The sequence below is a fragment of the Hyla sarda genome, chromosome 1 (genome assembly GCF_029499605.1).
Source record: "Hyla sarda isolate aHylSar1 chromosome 1, aHylSar1.hap1, whole genome shotgun sequence".
In the NCBI taxonomy this organism is placed as follows: Eukaryota; Metazoa; Chordata; class Amphibia; order Anura; family Hylidae; genus Hyla; species Hyla sarda.
The window spans coordinates 595,284,892-595,300,919 of record NC_079189.1 but is presented as its reverse complement, the minus strand read 5'-3'; the positions used below and the strand labels follow the sequence as shown (position 1 = coordinate 595,300,919).

At 45.4% G+C, this 16,028-nt stretch overlaps 1 protein-coding gene across 3 annotated transcripts in view; it reads right to left on the bottom strand.

Moving 5' to 3' along the window:
• The window catches only part of AGXT2 (alanine--glyoxylate aminotransferase 2), an 81,961-nt gene that overhangs the window by 55,698 nt on the left and 10,235 nt on the right, over window positions 1-16,028 (bottom strand). For 2 of the 3 annotated variants that reach the window (XM_056546696.1, XM_056546705.1), the window contains exons 2-5: window positions 12,895-12,965; window positions 12,448-12,632; window positions 10,953-11,076; window positions 7,567-7,661 (exon numbers count right to left, since the gene is read on the bottom strand). In XM_056546696.1, the coding sequence (XP_056402671.1) occupies window positions 7,567-7,661; window positions 10,953-11,076; window positions 12,448-12,632; window positions 12,895-12,965 (475 nt within the window). The remainder of the gene's footprint in view (window positions 1-7,566; window positions 7,662-10,952; window positions 11,077-12,447; window positions 12,633-12,894; window positions 12,966-16,028) is intronic. The other variant, XM_056546715.1, reaches the window with a different exon arrangement.

The following is a 16,028-nucleotide window of genomic DNA, read 5'->3' as shown; positions in this document are numbered from 1 at the left end:
GAGGTCGGGATATGAGGAAGGGATATGAGGTCAAGATAGGAGGATGGGATAGGAGGTCAGGATATGAGGTGGGGATATGAGGTCGTGATAGGAAGTCAGGATAGGAAGTCGGGATAGGAGGTCGAGATATGAGGATGGGATATGAGGACAGGATATGAGGTCAAGATAGGAGGACGAGATATGAGAATGGGATATGAGTTCAGGATATGAGGTCGAGATATGAGGATGGGATAGGAGGTCCTGATATGAGGTCGAGATATGATGACGGTGTCAGGCCCAAGGCCTTATTATTAAAATCCTATATGTGTATTATAATTATAACTGTGTGTGATGGATCATCCAAGACATTGGTGAGAGGTCATTCAGACTGTGTTTTGTGTATTGCATTTTATTGGGGGGTCTGGCTGTTTGTTTACATCTCCTTTGAAGTCAGAGGCTCTTTTTGAAGCAGCAGGAAGTCATGCACTCTGGTCCCATCGTATAATCAACCAGATAAGAGGGCCAGGGACAGAGATGACCCCCTGGTGGGATCAGAGGGGAGGGGGGGAATGGAGTCTCCCTCCCAAGAAAGCAGATATGATATTTAAACCATGCTAGACTAAAAGTTGGTTGTTAAAAGCTGGGCCACAAGCTGACAAGACCATCCTAAGGACAGCTGGAACTCACTCTCATGGACTGATACCATCATGCTGTAAGAACTTCATCTTTTGTTTTCTGAACTTGCCTTGCTAAACTCTTTTATATATTTTTGTACCTGTATGTCATTTGTTTCTGTATTTTTATATAGTCAGCACTGCGATACCTTTTATCAGATTAAATGTTTAATTAATCAGCTCTGGTCTTTGATCTCTAAATATATGAGCTCACCTTTCTGAAGGCAGCTCTGGTGGAAACACGTTTATCTCAGGGTTAATTTGGTGACTTGCTGGGACTTGTAGTGGATTCCCAGAGGTCTGGCGGCTTTACCCCTTGCACCATCACACTCTCTCTAGCGTCTTGGCTGGACCGATAAGGTGTGATCGTGACAGACGGGATATGGGGTTGGGATATGACAACAATATATGAGGATGGGATATGAAGTCAAAAGCTTTTTCCTTTCTTGATTTTCCTCCCTAACATGGATTAGGAAGGAAAAAACGGGCAATGCCGGGTACTCAGCTAGTGTATATAATAAGAAGTATATTAGAAAAGTAATTTAAATAGGCTATTCTATAATATAGAATATATAGAATATAGAATATTTGATACAGTCCTAACCCCAGTATCTGAGAAAAGGGATTTAGGGATTATTATTTCAGAAATTGCCAGCAGAATGATTGAGTATATAGGGAAAGGTATTAGCAGTAGAAAGAGGGAGAGGTATTAGCAGTAGAGAGGAGAGTGCTCATGGGTGTATAGAGAGAGGTATTAGCAGTAGAAAGAGGGAAGTCCTCGTGGGTGTATAGGGAGAGGTATAAGCAGAAGAGAGGAAAGTGCTCATGGGTGTATAAGAAGAGGTATTAGAAGTTGAAAGAGGGAAGTGCTCATAGGTGTGTAGGGAGAGGTATTAGCAGTAGAGGGAAGTGTTCATGGGTGTATAGGGAGAGGTATTAGCAGTAGAGGGAAGTGTTCATGGGTGTATAGGGAGAGGTATTAGCAGTAAAGGGGAAGGTGCTCATGGGTGTGTAGGGAGAGGTATTATCAGTAGAGGGGAAGGTGCTCATGCCGCTGTACAGAACATTGGTGAGGCCTCACTTGGAGTATTGTGCACAGTACTGGAGGCCGTATCTCCAGAAGGATATAGATACTCTAGAGAGAGTTCAGAGAAGATACTAAACTAGTACATGGATTGCAGGATAAAACTTACCAGGAAAGATTAAAGGACCTTAACATGTATAGAAGAAAGAAAAGGAGGAGAGGAGATTTAAAAGAAAATTTAAAAAGGAATTACCAGTCCTTAAGGTTGCAATAACAGGGAGGAAAATGAGTAGAAAGATTTTAGAAAAATAATATGTCATAAAACAAGATACCTTCAGTCGTAATAAATCAAAAAATCCACCTATGATTGACCATAAAGTGCCGATGGCATGGCAAAGAATTACTAGTCCAAACTATTTATGCTATAGATTATATAAAGACAATATACCGTATTTTTCGCCGTATAAGACGCACTTTTTCTTCCCCAAAACTGGGGGGAAAAAGTCGGTGCGTCTTATACGGGGAATACACCCCTATCGCGGCGGTCCCTGCGGCCATCAACGGCCGGGACCCGCGGCTAATACAGGACATCACCGATCACGGTGATGCCCTGTATTAACCCTTCAGACGCGGCGATCAAAGCTGACCGCCGCGTCTGAAGGGAAAGTGACACTAACCCGGCTGTTCAGTCGGGCTGTTCGGGACCGCCGCGATTTCACCGCGTCGGTCCCGAACAGCCCGACTGAATAGCCGGGTTAGTGCTTACAGGACACCGGGAGGGACCTTACCTGCCTCCTCGGTGTCTTCTCCGTTCAGGGATCCCCTGTATGGCCGGCGCTCTCCTTCCTCGTCATCACGCCGTCGGCCTGCGTAACGACGTGATGGTGGCGACGGAGAGCGAGGATACCCGGCCGGCAGCAGAGACGTTCCAGAGCGACGGGGACACGGCGACAGCGATGGAGCGACATCCAGGGCAGCGGTGACGGGTCCGGAGCGGCGGGGACTCGTGAGTATTACCTCCTATGCAGTGGTCTTCAATCTGCGGACCTCCAGATGTTGCAAAACTACAACTCCCAGCATGCCCGGACAGCCAACGGCTGTCCGGGCATGCTGGGAGTTGTAGTTTTGCAACATCTGGAGGTCCGCAGGTTGAAGACCACTATTGGGTTCAAAATCTTTATTTTTTAAGATTTTGCCCCTAAAAATTGGGTGCGTCTTATACACCGGTGCGTCCTATAGGGCGAAAAATACGGTAATACTCCTGGCAATGATTGAATGAACAAGAAAAAATATATATACAATCCTGTGTTAGCTATAAGAAAGAACATGTGCTGTAGCTGTAACACTTCGCTAATTTGCAAAACTGATCGTAACACTTTGCTTTGTTTATCAAATAAACGAAATGTTTGCTCAGCATCTAATGTTCCTATAGAAAGAAAAAAATGTTCACTCCTATAGGGAAAAAAATGTTTCCTCCAATAAAAAAAAAAGATATACACTCCAATGGAGAAAAGAATGTCTGCTCCTATAAAAGAGGAATATCTGCCTCTGGGAATAAGGGGGGAGATTTATCAAAACCTGTCCAGAGGAAAAGTTGCTGAGTTGCCCATAGCAACCAATCAGATTGCTTCTTTCATTTTGTAGAGGCCTTGTTAAAAATGAAAGCAGAGATCTGATTGGTTGCTATGGGCAACTCAGCAACTTTTCCTCTGGACAGGTTTTGATAAATTTCCACAAAGATGTCTGATCATGGGGGGAGGGGCGGCCGCTGGGACCCCAACAATCTCTTGGCCATCAACATGGGTTGGGGCAGCCTTGGTTGTGAAGTTACGCCACACACCCTCCAATCATGTCTATAGAAGGGGGTGCGATGGCTGTGGTTGTTTGTCATGCCCCACCCATAGACCTGAATGTTCCGAACGGCAGGGTGCCGTCCTGGAGATCGCTGTGGGGTCCCAGCAGCCATACCCCCCCCCCAATCAGTCATCTTATCCCCTATCCTTTGCACAGAGAGTAAGATGTCCATTGGTGGACTACCCCTTTAACCCCTTAAGGACTCAGGGTTTTGCCATTTTTGCACTTTTGTTTTTTCCTCCTCAACTTTTAAAAATCATAACCTTTTCAATTTTGCACCTACAGACCCATATGAGGCTTGTTTTATGCGCCACCAATTGTACTTTGTAATGACATCAGTCATTTTACCAAAAAATCTACAATGAAACCAAAAAAATATATTTGTGGGACCAAATTGAAAAAAAAAACACCATTTAGTAACTTTTGGGGGCTTCCGTTTCTACACAGTGCACTTCTTGGTAAAAATGACATCTTATCTTTATTCTGTAGGTCCATACAATTAAAATGATACCCTACTTATATAGGTTTGATTTTGTTTTACTTCTGGTTAAAATTATAACTGTTTGCACGAAAATTAGTGTGTTTAAAAATGTCCTCTTCTGACCCCAATAACTTCTAAAATCTCTACTCTGGTCCTGAGCACAGCAGCCATGCAAACAACATGGTGAATTCATGCTGCGCCACAAAATTCCGGTTGCCACAAGAAGTGTAAGCATGATAGTTTATTTAGCGCAGGAACCTCAGTGCCCCGGATGGGGGAACCAAGACTCCACCCTTAGGTGTATCAGGGGGTGGGGGATTTTTGTGGTGAGGATGCACCTTCCGGAAGAGGCAGCCTGGATGCAACCATTTTATTGGAAGAGGCTATAAACGAAAACAGGAGTTCTAGCTTCTTGATTCCGGAAGCAGCTACTTAGCAGAGCAGAGGCAACATGGCAATCAGAACACAACGGGTTGATGCGGCTGCTGCTGAAGTTTTTACCCTGCTGACCAAGAAGATGGCCACCATCAGGGCCGCTTTTAGGCTGGCGTGGCACTGGGCAAAATCAAAAGTGGGGCCCCAAAAGTCGTAATAGTGCACTAACCAGATTTGCTAATTTTTTATCACTTCAAATACAAAAAAATAACTAAAAAGCAATTGAAAAGTTCCATCATAACAAAAATGGTACTGATAAAAACTACAAATCACAGCGCAAAAAATGATCCTCATACATCCCCATATACAGAAAAATTAAAAAGAGTTATAGGGATCAGAATAGTGAGATTTCATATTTTTGTATAGTTCCCCCACATTAGGTTGGCAGTATAGTTCCCCCACATTAGGCTGTAGTCTCCCCACATTAGGTTGGCAGTATAGTTCCCCCACATTAGGTTGTAGTTCCCCCACATTAGGTTGGCAGTATAGTTCCCCCACATTAGGTTATAGTTCCCCCACATTAGGTTGGCAGTATAGTTCCCCCACATTAGGTAGGCAGTATGTTCCCCCAAATTAGGTAGGCAGTATGTTCCTCCACATTAGGTAGGCAGTATGTTTCCCCACATTAGGTAGGCAGTATGTTCCCCCAGATTCGGTTGGCAGTATAGTTCCCCCACATTAGGTTGTAGTTCCCCCACATTAGGTTGGCAGTATAGTTCCCCCACATTAGGTTGTAGTTCCCCCACATTAGGTTGGCAGTATAGTTCCCCCACATTAGGCTATAGTTCCCCCACATTAGGTTAGCAGTATAGTTCCCCCACATTAGGTAGGCAGTATGTTCCCCCACATTAGATAGGCAGTATGTTCCCCCACATTAGATAGGCAGTATGTTCCCCCAGATTAGGTAGGCAGTATGTTTCCCCACATTAGGTAGGCAGTATGTTCCCCCACATTAGGTTGGCTGTATAGTTCCCCCACATTAGGTTGGCATTATAGTTCCCCCACATTAGGTTGGCAGTAGAGTTCCCCCCACATTAGGTTGGCAGTATAGTTCCCCCACATTAGGTTGTAGTTCCCCCCACATTAGGTTGTCAGCATAGTTCCCCCACAATAGATTGTAGTTCCCCCACATTAGGTTGGCAGTGTAGTTCCCCCCACATTAGGTTGGCAGTGTAGTTCCCCCCACATTAGGTTGGCAGTATAGTTCCCCCCACATTAGGTTGGCAGTATAGTTCCCCCACATTAGGTTGTAGTTCCCCCACATTAGGTTGTCAGCATAGTTCCCCCACATTAGATTGTAGTTACCCCACATTGGGTTGGCAGTATAGTTCCCCCACATTAGGCTTTAGTTCCCCCACATTAGGTTGGCAGTATGTTCCTCCACATTAGGTAGGCAGTATGTTTCCCCACATTAGGTAGGCAGTATGTTCCCCCAGATTCGGTTGGCAGTATAGTTCCCCCACATTAGGTTGTAGTTCCCCCACATTAGGTTGGCAGTATAGTTCCCCCACATTAGGTTGTAGTTCCCCCACATTAGGTTGGCAGTATAGTTCCCCCACATTAGGCTATAGTTCCCCCACATTAGGTTAGCAGTATAGTTCCCCCACATTAGGTAGGCAGTATGTTCCCCCACATTAGATAGGCAGTATGTTCCCCCACATTAGATAGGCAGTATGTTCTCCCAGATTAGGTAGGCAGTATGTTTCCCCACATTAGGTAGGCAGTATGTTCCCCCACATTAGGTTGGCTGTATAGTTCCCCCACATTAGGTTGGCATTATAGTTCCCCCACATTAGGTTGGCAGTAGAGTTCCCCCCACATTAGGTTGGCAGTATAGTTCCCCCACATTAGGTTGTAGTTCCCCCCACATTAGGTTGTCAGCATAGTTCCCCCACAATAGATTGTAGTTCCCCCACATTAGGTTGGCAGTGTAGTTCCCCCCACATTAGGTTGGCAGTGTAGTTCCCCCCACATTAGGTTGGCAGTATAGTTCCCCCCACATTAGGTTGGCAGTATAGTTCCCCCACATTAGGTTGTAGTTCCCCCACATTAGGTTGTCAGCATAGTTCCCCCACATTAGATTGTAGTTACCCCACATTGGGTTGGCAGTATAGTTCCCCCACATTAGGCTTTAGTTCCCCCACATTAGGTTGGCAATATAGTTCCCCCACATTAGGCTGTAGTTCCCCCACATTAGGTAGGCAGTATAGTTCCCCCACATTAGGTTGTAGTTCCCCCACATTAGGTTATAGTTCCCCCAGATTAGGTTTGCAGTATAGTTCCCCCACATTAGGTTGGCAGTATAGTTCCCCCACATTAGGTGGAGTATAGTTCCCCACATTAGGTGCAGTATAGTTCCCCACATTAGGTGCAGTATAGTTCCCCACATTAGGTGCCGTATAGTTCCCCCACAGACATACAGCCTTCAGCCATTTACAGTGTATGGCTGGAGGCTGTATGCCTGTGTACTGCCCCACTATAGTGCTCCGTCCACCTCTCCTCCAGTCAGGGGTCACGATCTACTGCTATGGCCTATAGGCCATAGCAGTAAGTCCTGGGAGCGGTGGTCGGAGCACTGAAGATTACGTGCTGCTGGTCCACCTCACACCACCAGCGCGCGTCCTTGCTTTTCCGCTCCTCCGTTTCTATGGGTGCACACGCGGGACGTCAGTGAGGTCCCGCGTGTGCTACCTCCCGGCGGCCCCTGCGTTTTTATAGTGAACGTGGGGCTGCAGAGAGGGAACAGGGACATCCTTGTGTCCCGAAAAGATATTTTGGGACATAGGGATGTCCCAAATGTGACAGGGGGCCCCGTGCGGGCTGCTCAGTGGTGGATCCAGGATCCCCACTCTGGATCCGCCACTGAGCAGCCCGCAGGGGGCCCCCTGGGGGATGGGGGCCCTGGGCAATTGCCCAGTTTGCCCCGCCTTAACACTGGCCCTGGCCACCATTCTTGAGCAGGAGAGATACCTCCAATTCCCACTGCCAGAAAGCAATAGCAGCTGGCCACCTACCCCTATCCACTCCCCCCCCCCAGCAGGATAGACCATGCCAGCAGCTCCACCGCCTTCTACACAGTCTTCAAGAGCCGCAACACCACACAATTGTCTCTAACTTACCTTAAGCTGATGACATCATAGTTTCCAGTGTAAAGTCTTGCCATATACAATGCAAGGTCATTCGCCTCTGATCCGCTGTTGGTCAGGTAGAGAACCTGAAATGAGAACATTTGAAAAAAATATGTTATACTGTACGTATCTATTGTGTCCAAAAGTGTTATCTGGAGATAGCTTGGTTCCTTTCACTCCATGTCAACTTAAGTAACAACGGCACAGCGGACGTACTGAACGCGGAAGCTTAGGTTTTTGGTGTTGGCGATGTTACGCCCTCTCCATTGATATCTATGGGAAGGGGCGTGACAGCTAGTACACAGCCGTCATACCTCCTCCCATAGACATAAGTGGATGAATGGAGGGGCGTCCGTCATCTGGCACAGAGCAGTGTTTGCTCCTTGCATCGGATTATGGGTGCTATTCCCAGTGGCTGGACCCCCCCCCCCTCCCCCGTGATCAGACATCTCATTCCCTATCCTTTAGGGGTGGAGTACCCCTTTAGGGTCCCCCGGACTGTAGCCAACCTCCCTGCATATAGCTGTAAGAAGAAAATTAATGAGAAATAAAAAAGACAGACAATACAAATGGTAACAAAGAGCCCAGAACTATTTCCAAAGACATTAACCCCTTGGGGCCTTAGGGCTTTTCCATTTTTGCACTTTCGCTTTTTCCTCCTCACCTTTTAAAAATCATAACCCTTTCAATTTTGCACCTACTCATATGATGGCTTATTTTTTCCGCCACCAATCCTACTTTGTAATGACGTCAGTCATTTTAGCCAAAAATCTACGGCGAAACAAAAAAAATTAATTTGAAGAAAGAAGCGATGAAATTGAAGAAAAAAATGCCATTTTGTAACTTTTGGGGCTTCCGTTTCTACGCTGTACATTTTTTGGTAAAAATGACACCTTCTCTTTATTCTGTAGGTCCATACGGTTAAAATGATCCCCTACTTATATTGTTTTTGTCGGACTTCTGGAAAAAAATCATAACTACATGCAGGAAAATGTATCCGTTTAAAATTATCCTCTTCTGACCCCTATAACTTTTTTTTTTTTGTGGGTACGGGGCGATGTGAAGGCTCATTTTTTGCACCGTGATCTGATATGACGCAGGGTCACCATGTGACCCGCATTATATTGCGGGAGCATTCGCAGGATGTACAGGTACACCCTGCGTCCCCTAGAGGTTAAAGGTGAACTTCAAGGTACATCAGTGTCAGAATTTACTATCCCTTGCTGTAGACTTAAAGGGGTACTCCTGTGCCCCAGCCTTATGAACATCCGGTTCAGAAGGCTTGGAGCAGCTGCAGCGGTCACAAAGTCACGGCTATGCCCCCTCGTGATGTCATGCCACTTCCCCTACATTGATGTCTATGGGAGGTGGCGTGAAGTCACAAAGGGGCATGGCAGCGACGTTGCGCCCGCTGCTCCAAGCCTTCTGAACCGAATGTTCGGAAAGCTGGGGCACGGGAGTACCCCTTTAATGGAAGATGACCGAGGAGGCCACCACTGTTGAAAGCAAATGATAAAAAGCAAAACTGGAATTTGCTAAAATGCATAATGACAAGCAACAAAGCTTCTGGGAATGCAGACCCCCCCCCCCCCCCCCATCTTGGGAGCCCCAACTTCCACCAGCCAGGTACAGTATCGGGGTATGCTCCAGGGAACCTGGTCAACCCAACCATTGAGAAAACTTGTGGAAGCCTAGGAAGTACATTTGGGACTAGATAACTACTCAAGCCACATTTGACATAACTATGCCCTCTCTAGTGGTGAGAGTAGAACCACAAGTACCAGCAGATCCCGCACAACACCAACATGCACACCTCTGAAAGAACACGTATCATTTAGCATAGAGTAATGTAGATGCAGCACTCAATATGTAAACATTTTGCCAACCGACCCCCGTGTTGATCCAAGGTATAAAAAGGCCATTGCGTATCCTTCTGTCTATCTATCTATAGGATATATTAGGCAACAAGTGACCAGTCAAAAATGAGAGAGTGTGAAGGATCTGAGCAACTCTGACAAGAGCCAAATTGTAATGTGTAGAGAAATAGGTCAGACTTCTGATCTTGTAGTGTGTACCCGGCATGTAGGGGTCAGTTTCTACCAATTGTGCTCCAAGGAAAAACAGGGTAATGGACCCCCAAGGCTTATTGATGTGTGAGTGGGGGGAAGGGAGGCTAGCCCGTCTGGTCCCATCTGCTTTAGAGCAAACTCTGCTGTCTATGATAAAAAGATGCCAGATCACAGGACATTGCAGCTTGTTGTGTATGGGCCTCTGCAGACCAGTTAGCATGTCTAAGCTGACCCGTGTCCACCGCTAAAAGTGTCAACAATGGACACATTAGCATCAGAACTGGAGCATGGAGCAATAAAGGAAGGCAGCCGGGTCTGATGGAACATGTTTTCTATCACGTGGATGACCAGGTGCTTGTGCGTCACTTACCTGGGGAGGAGATGGCATCAGGATACTCTATGGGAAGAAGACAAGCCAGCGGGGGGCAGTGTTATGGGCAAAGTTCTGCTGGAAACCTTAGGTCCAGGGATCATGTGGATGTTACTATGACATATAGCACCTACGTAAACATTGTACAGACCAAGTCCACCCATTCATGGCAGCCGGATCCCCTAATGGCAGTGGCCTTTATCAGGCTGGGTTCATATCACGTTTTAGGCAATACAGGATCGCATACGGTTGGGAGTAGCTAAAACCGGGCGGCCCGTATGTAATGTATTTCAATGAGCCGACCGGAGTGAAAAGCTGACTCCCGGCCGACTCATTTTTGCCCAGTTTTAGGTCCAGTGGGAAAACCGCATACGGGACAAAAATGAGCCGACCGGAGTCAGCGCTTCACTCCGGTCGGCTCATTGAAATACATTACAAACATTACATACAGCGCCCGGTTTTAGCTCCTCCCAGCCGTATGCGGTCCCCTATTGCCTAAAATGTGGTTTGAACCCAGCCTCAGAGGGATAATGTCCTGGCCACACTGCGCACATTGTTCAGGAATGAGGTACACGACAAACAGATCGAGGTTTTGACTCGGTCTAGAAATTCCCCAAATCTCAATCCAATCAATCCATGGAGGCCGAACCTCACAACTTACACGATCTTCTGCTGATACCACAGGACACGTATATGCTATCCGGGCCTCATAAAACTTTAATGTACTTACCTGTGGCATAAGTTTTATGAGCAATATATCCCAGAAGCAAATGCGAATTGTGAAAGCTTACAGTCAGGATGAAGGAGCTTCTGTTTCCACCTTGTAAAGCAGTCCAAAACACTAGGAGGACCCTATTTTACATTTTCTATGGAAACCCCTATCTGTAGTAAACTCTATTGAAAAAACACAGGGGAAATATAAATCTGAGCCCTGGTACCTTCAGTTTCCCCGGTAGCCGACTGGTCAGTTTCTCAGCATATTCATGGAGAGGAGAATGGAGGTAAATATTGGTTGTGTGCCAGAGACGACCGAGCTGCTTCTTAGCTGCTTCTGTAACCTTCCTGCGAAGACAGTCAACACAGATATATGTATAGAACATTGCACCACTGGTGTACAGAGAAGAAAGAGTCACTAGTATCAGGGATCAAAGTGAGTTCTCTATTGTGATGCCAAGTTTTGCTACCCTAGACAGAAGAGTTATGTTCCTACTTCATGTTCTTTATATGACTCCTGGACCAATTCCCATAGAGAAGCCATAAAGTAGCAAAGATGATGGAACCAACCAGGACTGGGCCACCTATCGTCACCCTATTCACGGGTCATAACTTTTAATCATGGGATAACCCCTATAACTTTTGAATTGTGAAACATATTAGTCAGGTTGGAACTGTAGCCCGGCTCTTACTAGTTTCCCAATGTGATACTATTATAGTGCAACTGAGCTCAGGTCATTCCAATAGGAAAATCAGGTTATCAGGAGAATATTGGTGGCATATCTTTAAAGGAGTACTCCGCCCGTAAATATCTGATCGCGGGTGGTTCGGCCGCTGGAACCCACCTGTGATCTCCAGGCCGGCACGGCGGCGTTCTGAACAAGGAAGCTTGGAGTGACGTCACGCCGAGCCCCCTCAATTCATGTCTATGGGAGGGGGCATGACGGCTAGTACGTAGCCGTCACGCCTTTTCCCTTAGACATTATTGGAGGGGGCGTGATGGCTGCAGTCGCCAGTCATCCGGCACGGCGCTTGTTCGCTCCATGCACCGAATGACTGGGGTGCCGTGCTGGAGATGGCGAGGGGTCCCAGTGGTATCCCTGCATACCACTTCATGACGGTCACGCCCGCACGTGACATCACGACCATGCCCCCTCAATGCAAGTCTATGGTAGGGGGCGTGACGGCCATCATGCCCCGTCCCATAGACTTGCATTGAGGGGGCAAGGCTGTGATTTCACGAGCCCCTGGTGCTGTACTAAACACTCTAAACGAACGCCAGGTGCAGCAGATAGATCACAGGGTCCCCAGCAGCGGGACCCCACGATCAGACATCTTATCCCCTATCCTTTGGAGGGGGGATAAGATGTCTAGGGGCGGAGTACCCCTTTGAGTATATTAAGATTGATGACAAACAAAAAAGGGTGACTAGTAAATAGCATCTCTTACCCTAGATCAGTGGTCCCTAATCCAGTCCTCAAGGCCCAATAACATTCTGGGCTTTTGCAGTTACTCCAATGGAATAGACCAGGGGAAATTTTAAACCCTGGTGGGCATTGAGGAATGGGTTGTGGTCCTCTGCTCTAGATGACCCAGAATCTCCATGTAATGCTTAATTCCCCCCTGTGCGTGACTGTAGAGAATTTGAATGCTTTCTTTCATCTTGTGGCCCTATAAGTGACCCCCATTATGATTGAATGATGCTTTTAAGATACATACGGGTGGCAATGTCCGACACTAACAGTTACAATTCCTCCAAAAAGATCGAGGTAGCGACGTCCCTCATGATCGAATAACCACTGCATGTGTCCTTGGTGCAACAGGAGGGGTTTACTGTAATATGTTGTCAGTGCTGCGGATAAATTCTTCTTGCGGACCTCTACCACATGTTCATAGGGAAGAGACTGGGGGGGCAATGGTCACAATATGAAGGTCATGATGGTAATTATTTTAACAAGAAAAAATTAAGAGAGAAAAAATAGAAGAAGAAAAAAAAGAGACTCCAGACTTTATAAATAAATACAGAACCCAGACCTGACCCTTTAAATAAATGCAAGCCCCCGCAGAGAAATACTGGCCCACCAGAGGACCAATACTGCATTGCCCTACTGAACCAAGGCCTTAGTTATACCATTGTCTGGGCTCAGTATAATCCTACCGACCTACCTCATATCTTTCTGGTACAAAGTCACATGGGGGCATTTTCAGCTCATTGCTCGATAAACATCTGCAAGAAACTATTAGGTAAAATCAATATCTACATATAGGGAGCTATTCATAATAAAATATAATCATATGTTTGGGGGTGTAATTGGGAAAAAACAAAACAAAAACAATTTTGGCAATTTATATCTTTATTCTGTAGGTCAGTACGATTACAATGTTACCCAATTAATATAGTTTTAATCTTACTACTTTTAAATTTAAAAAAAACTTTTTATATATATATGCTAGCGGTACCCGGCGCGTGTTGCTGCGCCCAAGAAAAAACACACATATTTAACATCAACTGTGAACTACATTTTCTTTATTTTATTGTAACGGATGCACAACATTTTTGGTTGTTTTATTTGGTGTATAAATGTATACATTTTTTGGTGTGCCAACTCGCGAGCAAGCAACATACAACTGGCCATGTGAAAGACATGAATTTTCCAAATTCAATCCAGCAATAGTTAACGCTTGTGCTTTGTTGATGGTAATCATGAAGGCAAGACGCAAAGGGAACTGAAGCCGCTTGAACTCGAAAGGTAAATTCGTTGGCAATAATCAGCACATCTTCCGCTCTTTTTTCCCTCATTCTCGTTGCTTTGTATGTTTTTTGTCCAATTGATGCTTTTTTCGGTGGCACTGTTGAGTATATTGTGACTTCACCCAAACACCGTCTGTCTCACTCGCACAGCACATATGGCTCAAAATGTCATCAAAATCGGTCTAGTAGTTGTTCTCTTATATGACCGGTGTCATGCCCCCACATCCGATTGCAACCAAACTTCACAGGAACAATCCTCAGTCTATGAAAATTTGAACAAAATCGGTAGAGCAGTTTCGAAGCCCTTAGCAGTGTGAGGGAAAATAAAAGCCGCACTGTGATTGGTTGCTATTTCTTATACTGCTGAAGTAAAATAAAAGATGCATTGTGATTGGTTGCTAGAGCTCAGCTTTTATTTCTTATACTGTTGAGGTAAACTGAAAGCTGCACTGCCATTTCATATACTGTTGAGGTAAACTGAAAGCTGCGTTGTGATTTGCTATTTGTTATACTGTTGTGGTTAAAGCTGTGCTGTGATTGGTTGCTATGGGCAACACATATTTTCTTTTGGACAGCTTATATGACGAATTCGTTTTTTCTCTTATATGAGCAGTGTCACGCCCCCTCATCCGATTGCAACCAAACTTCACAGAAACAATCCTCAGACTACAGGGTGGGCCATTTATATGGATACACCTTAATAAAATGGGAATGGTTGGTGATATTAACTTCCTGTTTGTGGCACATTAGTATATGTGAGGGGGAAACTTTTCAAGATGGATGGTGACCATGGTGGCCATTTTGAAGTCGGCCATTTTGAATCCAACTTTTGTTTTTTCATTAGGAAGAGGGTCATACAACACATCAAACTTATTGGGATTTTCACGAGAAAAACAATGATGTGCTTGGTTTTAACGTAACTTTATTCTTTCATGAGTTATTTACAAGTTTCTGACCACTTATAAAATGTGTTCAGAAATTGTCAATGCAACCCTCTTCTCCCACTCACACACTGATAGCAACACCGCAGGAGAAATGCTAGCACAGGCTTCCAGTATCCGTATACACTGCTATATACTACTATATACACCGCAGGAGAAATGCTAGCACAGGCTTCCAGTATCCGTAGTTTCAGGTGCTGCACATCTCGTATCTTCACAGCATAGACAATTGCCTTCAGATGACCCCAAAGATAAAAGTCTAAGGGGTCAGATTGGGAGACCTTGGGGGCTATTCAACTGGCCCACGACGACCAATCCACTTTCCAGGAAACTGTTCATCTAGGAATGCTCGGACCTGGCATGTTCCCTGAGTTTTTTCAGCAAGATGGTGACCACCACATTATGGGTGTCAGGTCTGAGCATTCCTAGATGAACAGTTTCCTGGAAAGTGGATTGGTCGTCGTGGGCCAGTCGTGGGCCTTGCTGATAGAAGGAGGTTTTCACTCAAAATGGCTCATTCTTTCCTTTACACGGATCAGTCGTCCTGGTCCCTTAGCAGAAAAACAGCTCCAAAGCATGATGTTTCCACCCCAATGCTTCACAGTAGGTATGGTGTTCTCTGGATGCAACTCAGCAGTCTTTCTCCTCCAAACCCAACTAGTTGAGTTTTTACCAAAAAGTTCTACTTTGGTTTCATCTGACCATATGACATTCTCCCAATCCTCTTCTGGATCATCCAAATGCTCTCTAGCAAACTTCAGGCAGACCCGGACATGTTCTGGCTTAAGCAGAGGGACACGTCGGGCACTGCATAATTTGAGTCCCTGGCGGCGTAGTGTGTTACTGATGGTAGCCTTTGTAACTTTGGTCCCAGCTCTCTGCAGGTCATCCACTAGGTCCCCCGTGTGGTTCTGGGATTTTTGCTTACCTTTAATGTGATCATTTTGACACCACGGGGTGAGATCTTGCGTGCAGCCTCAGATCGAGGGAGATCATCAGTGGTCTTGTATGTCTTCCATTTTCTAATAATTGCTCCCACCATTGATTTCTTCACACCAAGCTGCTTGCCTATTGCAGATTCAGTCTTCCCAGCCTGGTGCAGGTCTACAATTTTGTTTCTGGTGTCCTTCGACAGATCTTTCGTCTTGGCCATAGTGAGTTTGGAGTGTGACTGTTTGAGGCTGTGGACAGGTGTCTTTTATACTGATAACAAGTTCAAACAGGAGCCATTAATACAGGTAAGGAGTGGAGGACATAGGAGACTCTTAAAGAAGAAGTTACAGATTGGTAAGAGCCAGAAATCTTGCTTGTTTGTAGGTAACCAAATACTTATTTTCCACCATAATTTGCAAATAAATTCTTTAAAAATCAGACAATGTGATTTTATGGATTTTTTTTCTCATTATGTCTCTCATAGTTGTGGAAGAAAGAAGAGACAGAGGGGATATGATAGAGACTTTTAAATACATAAAGGGAATCAACACGGTAAAGGAAGAAAGCATATGTAAAAGAAGAAAAACTACCAGGACATAGTTTTAAATTAGAGGGTCAAAGGTTTCTGCAGTAATATCAGGAAGTATTACTTTACTGAGAGAGTAGTGGATGCA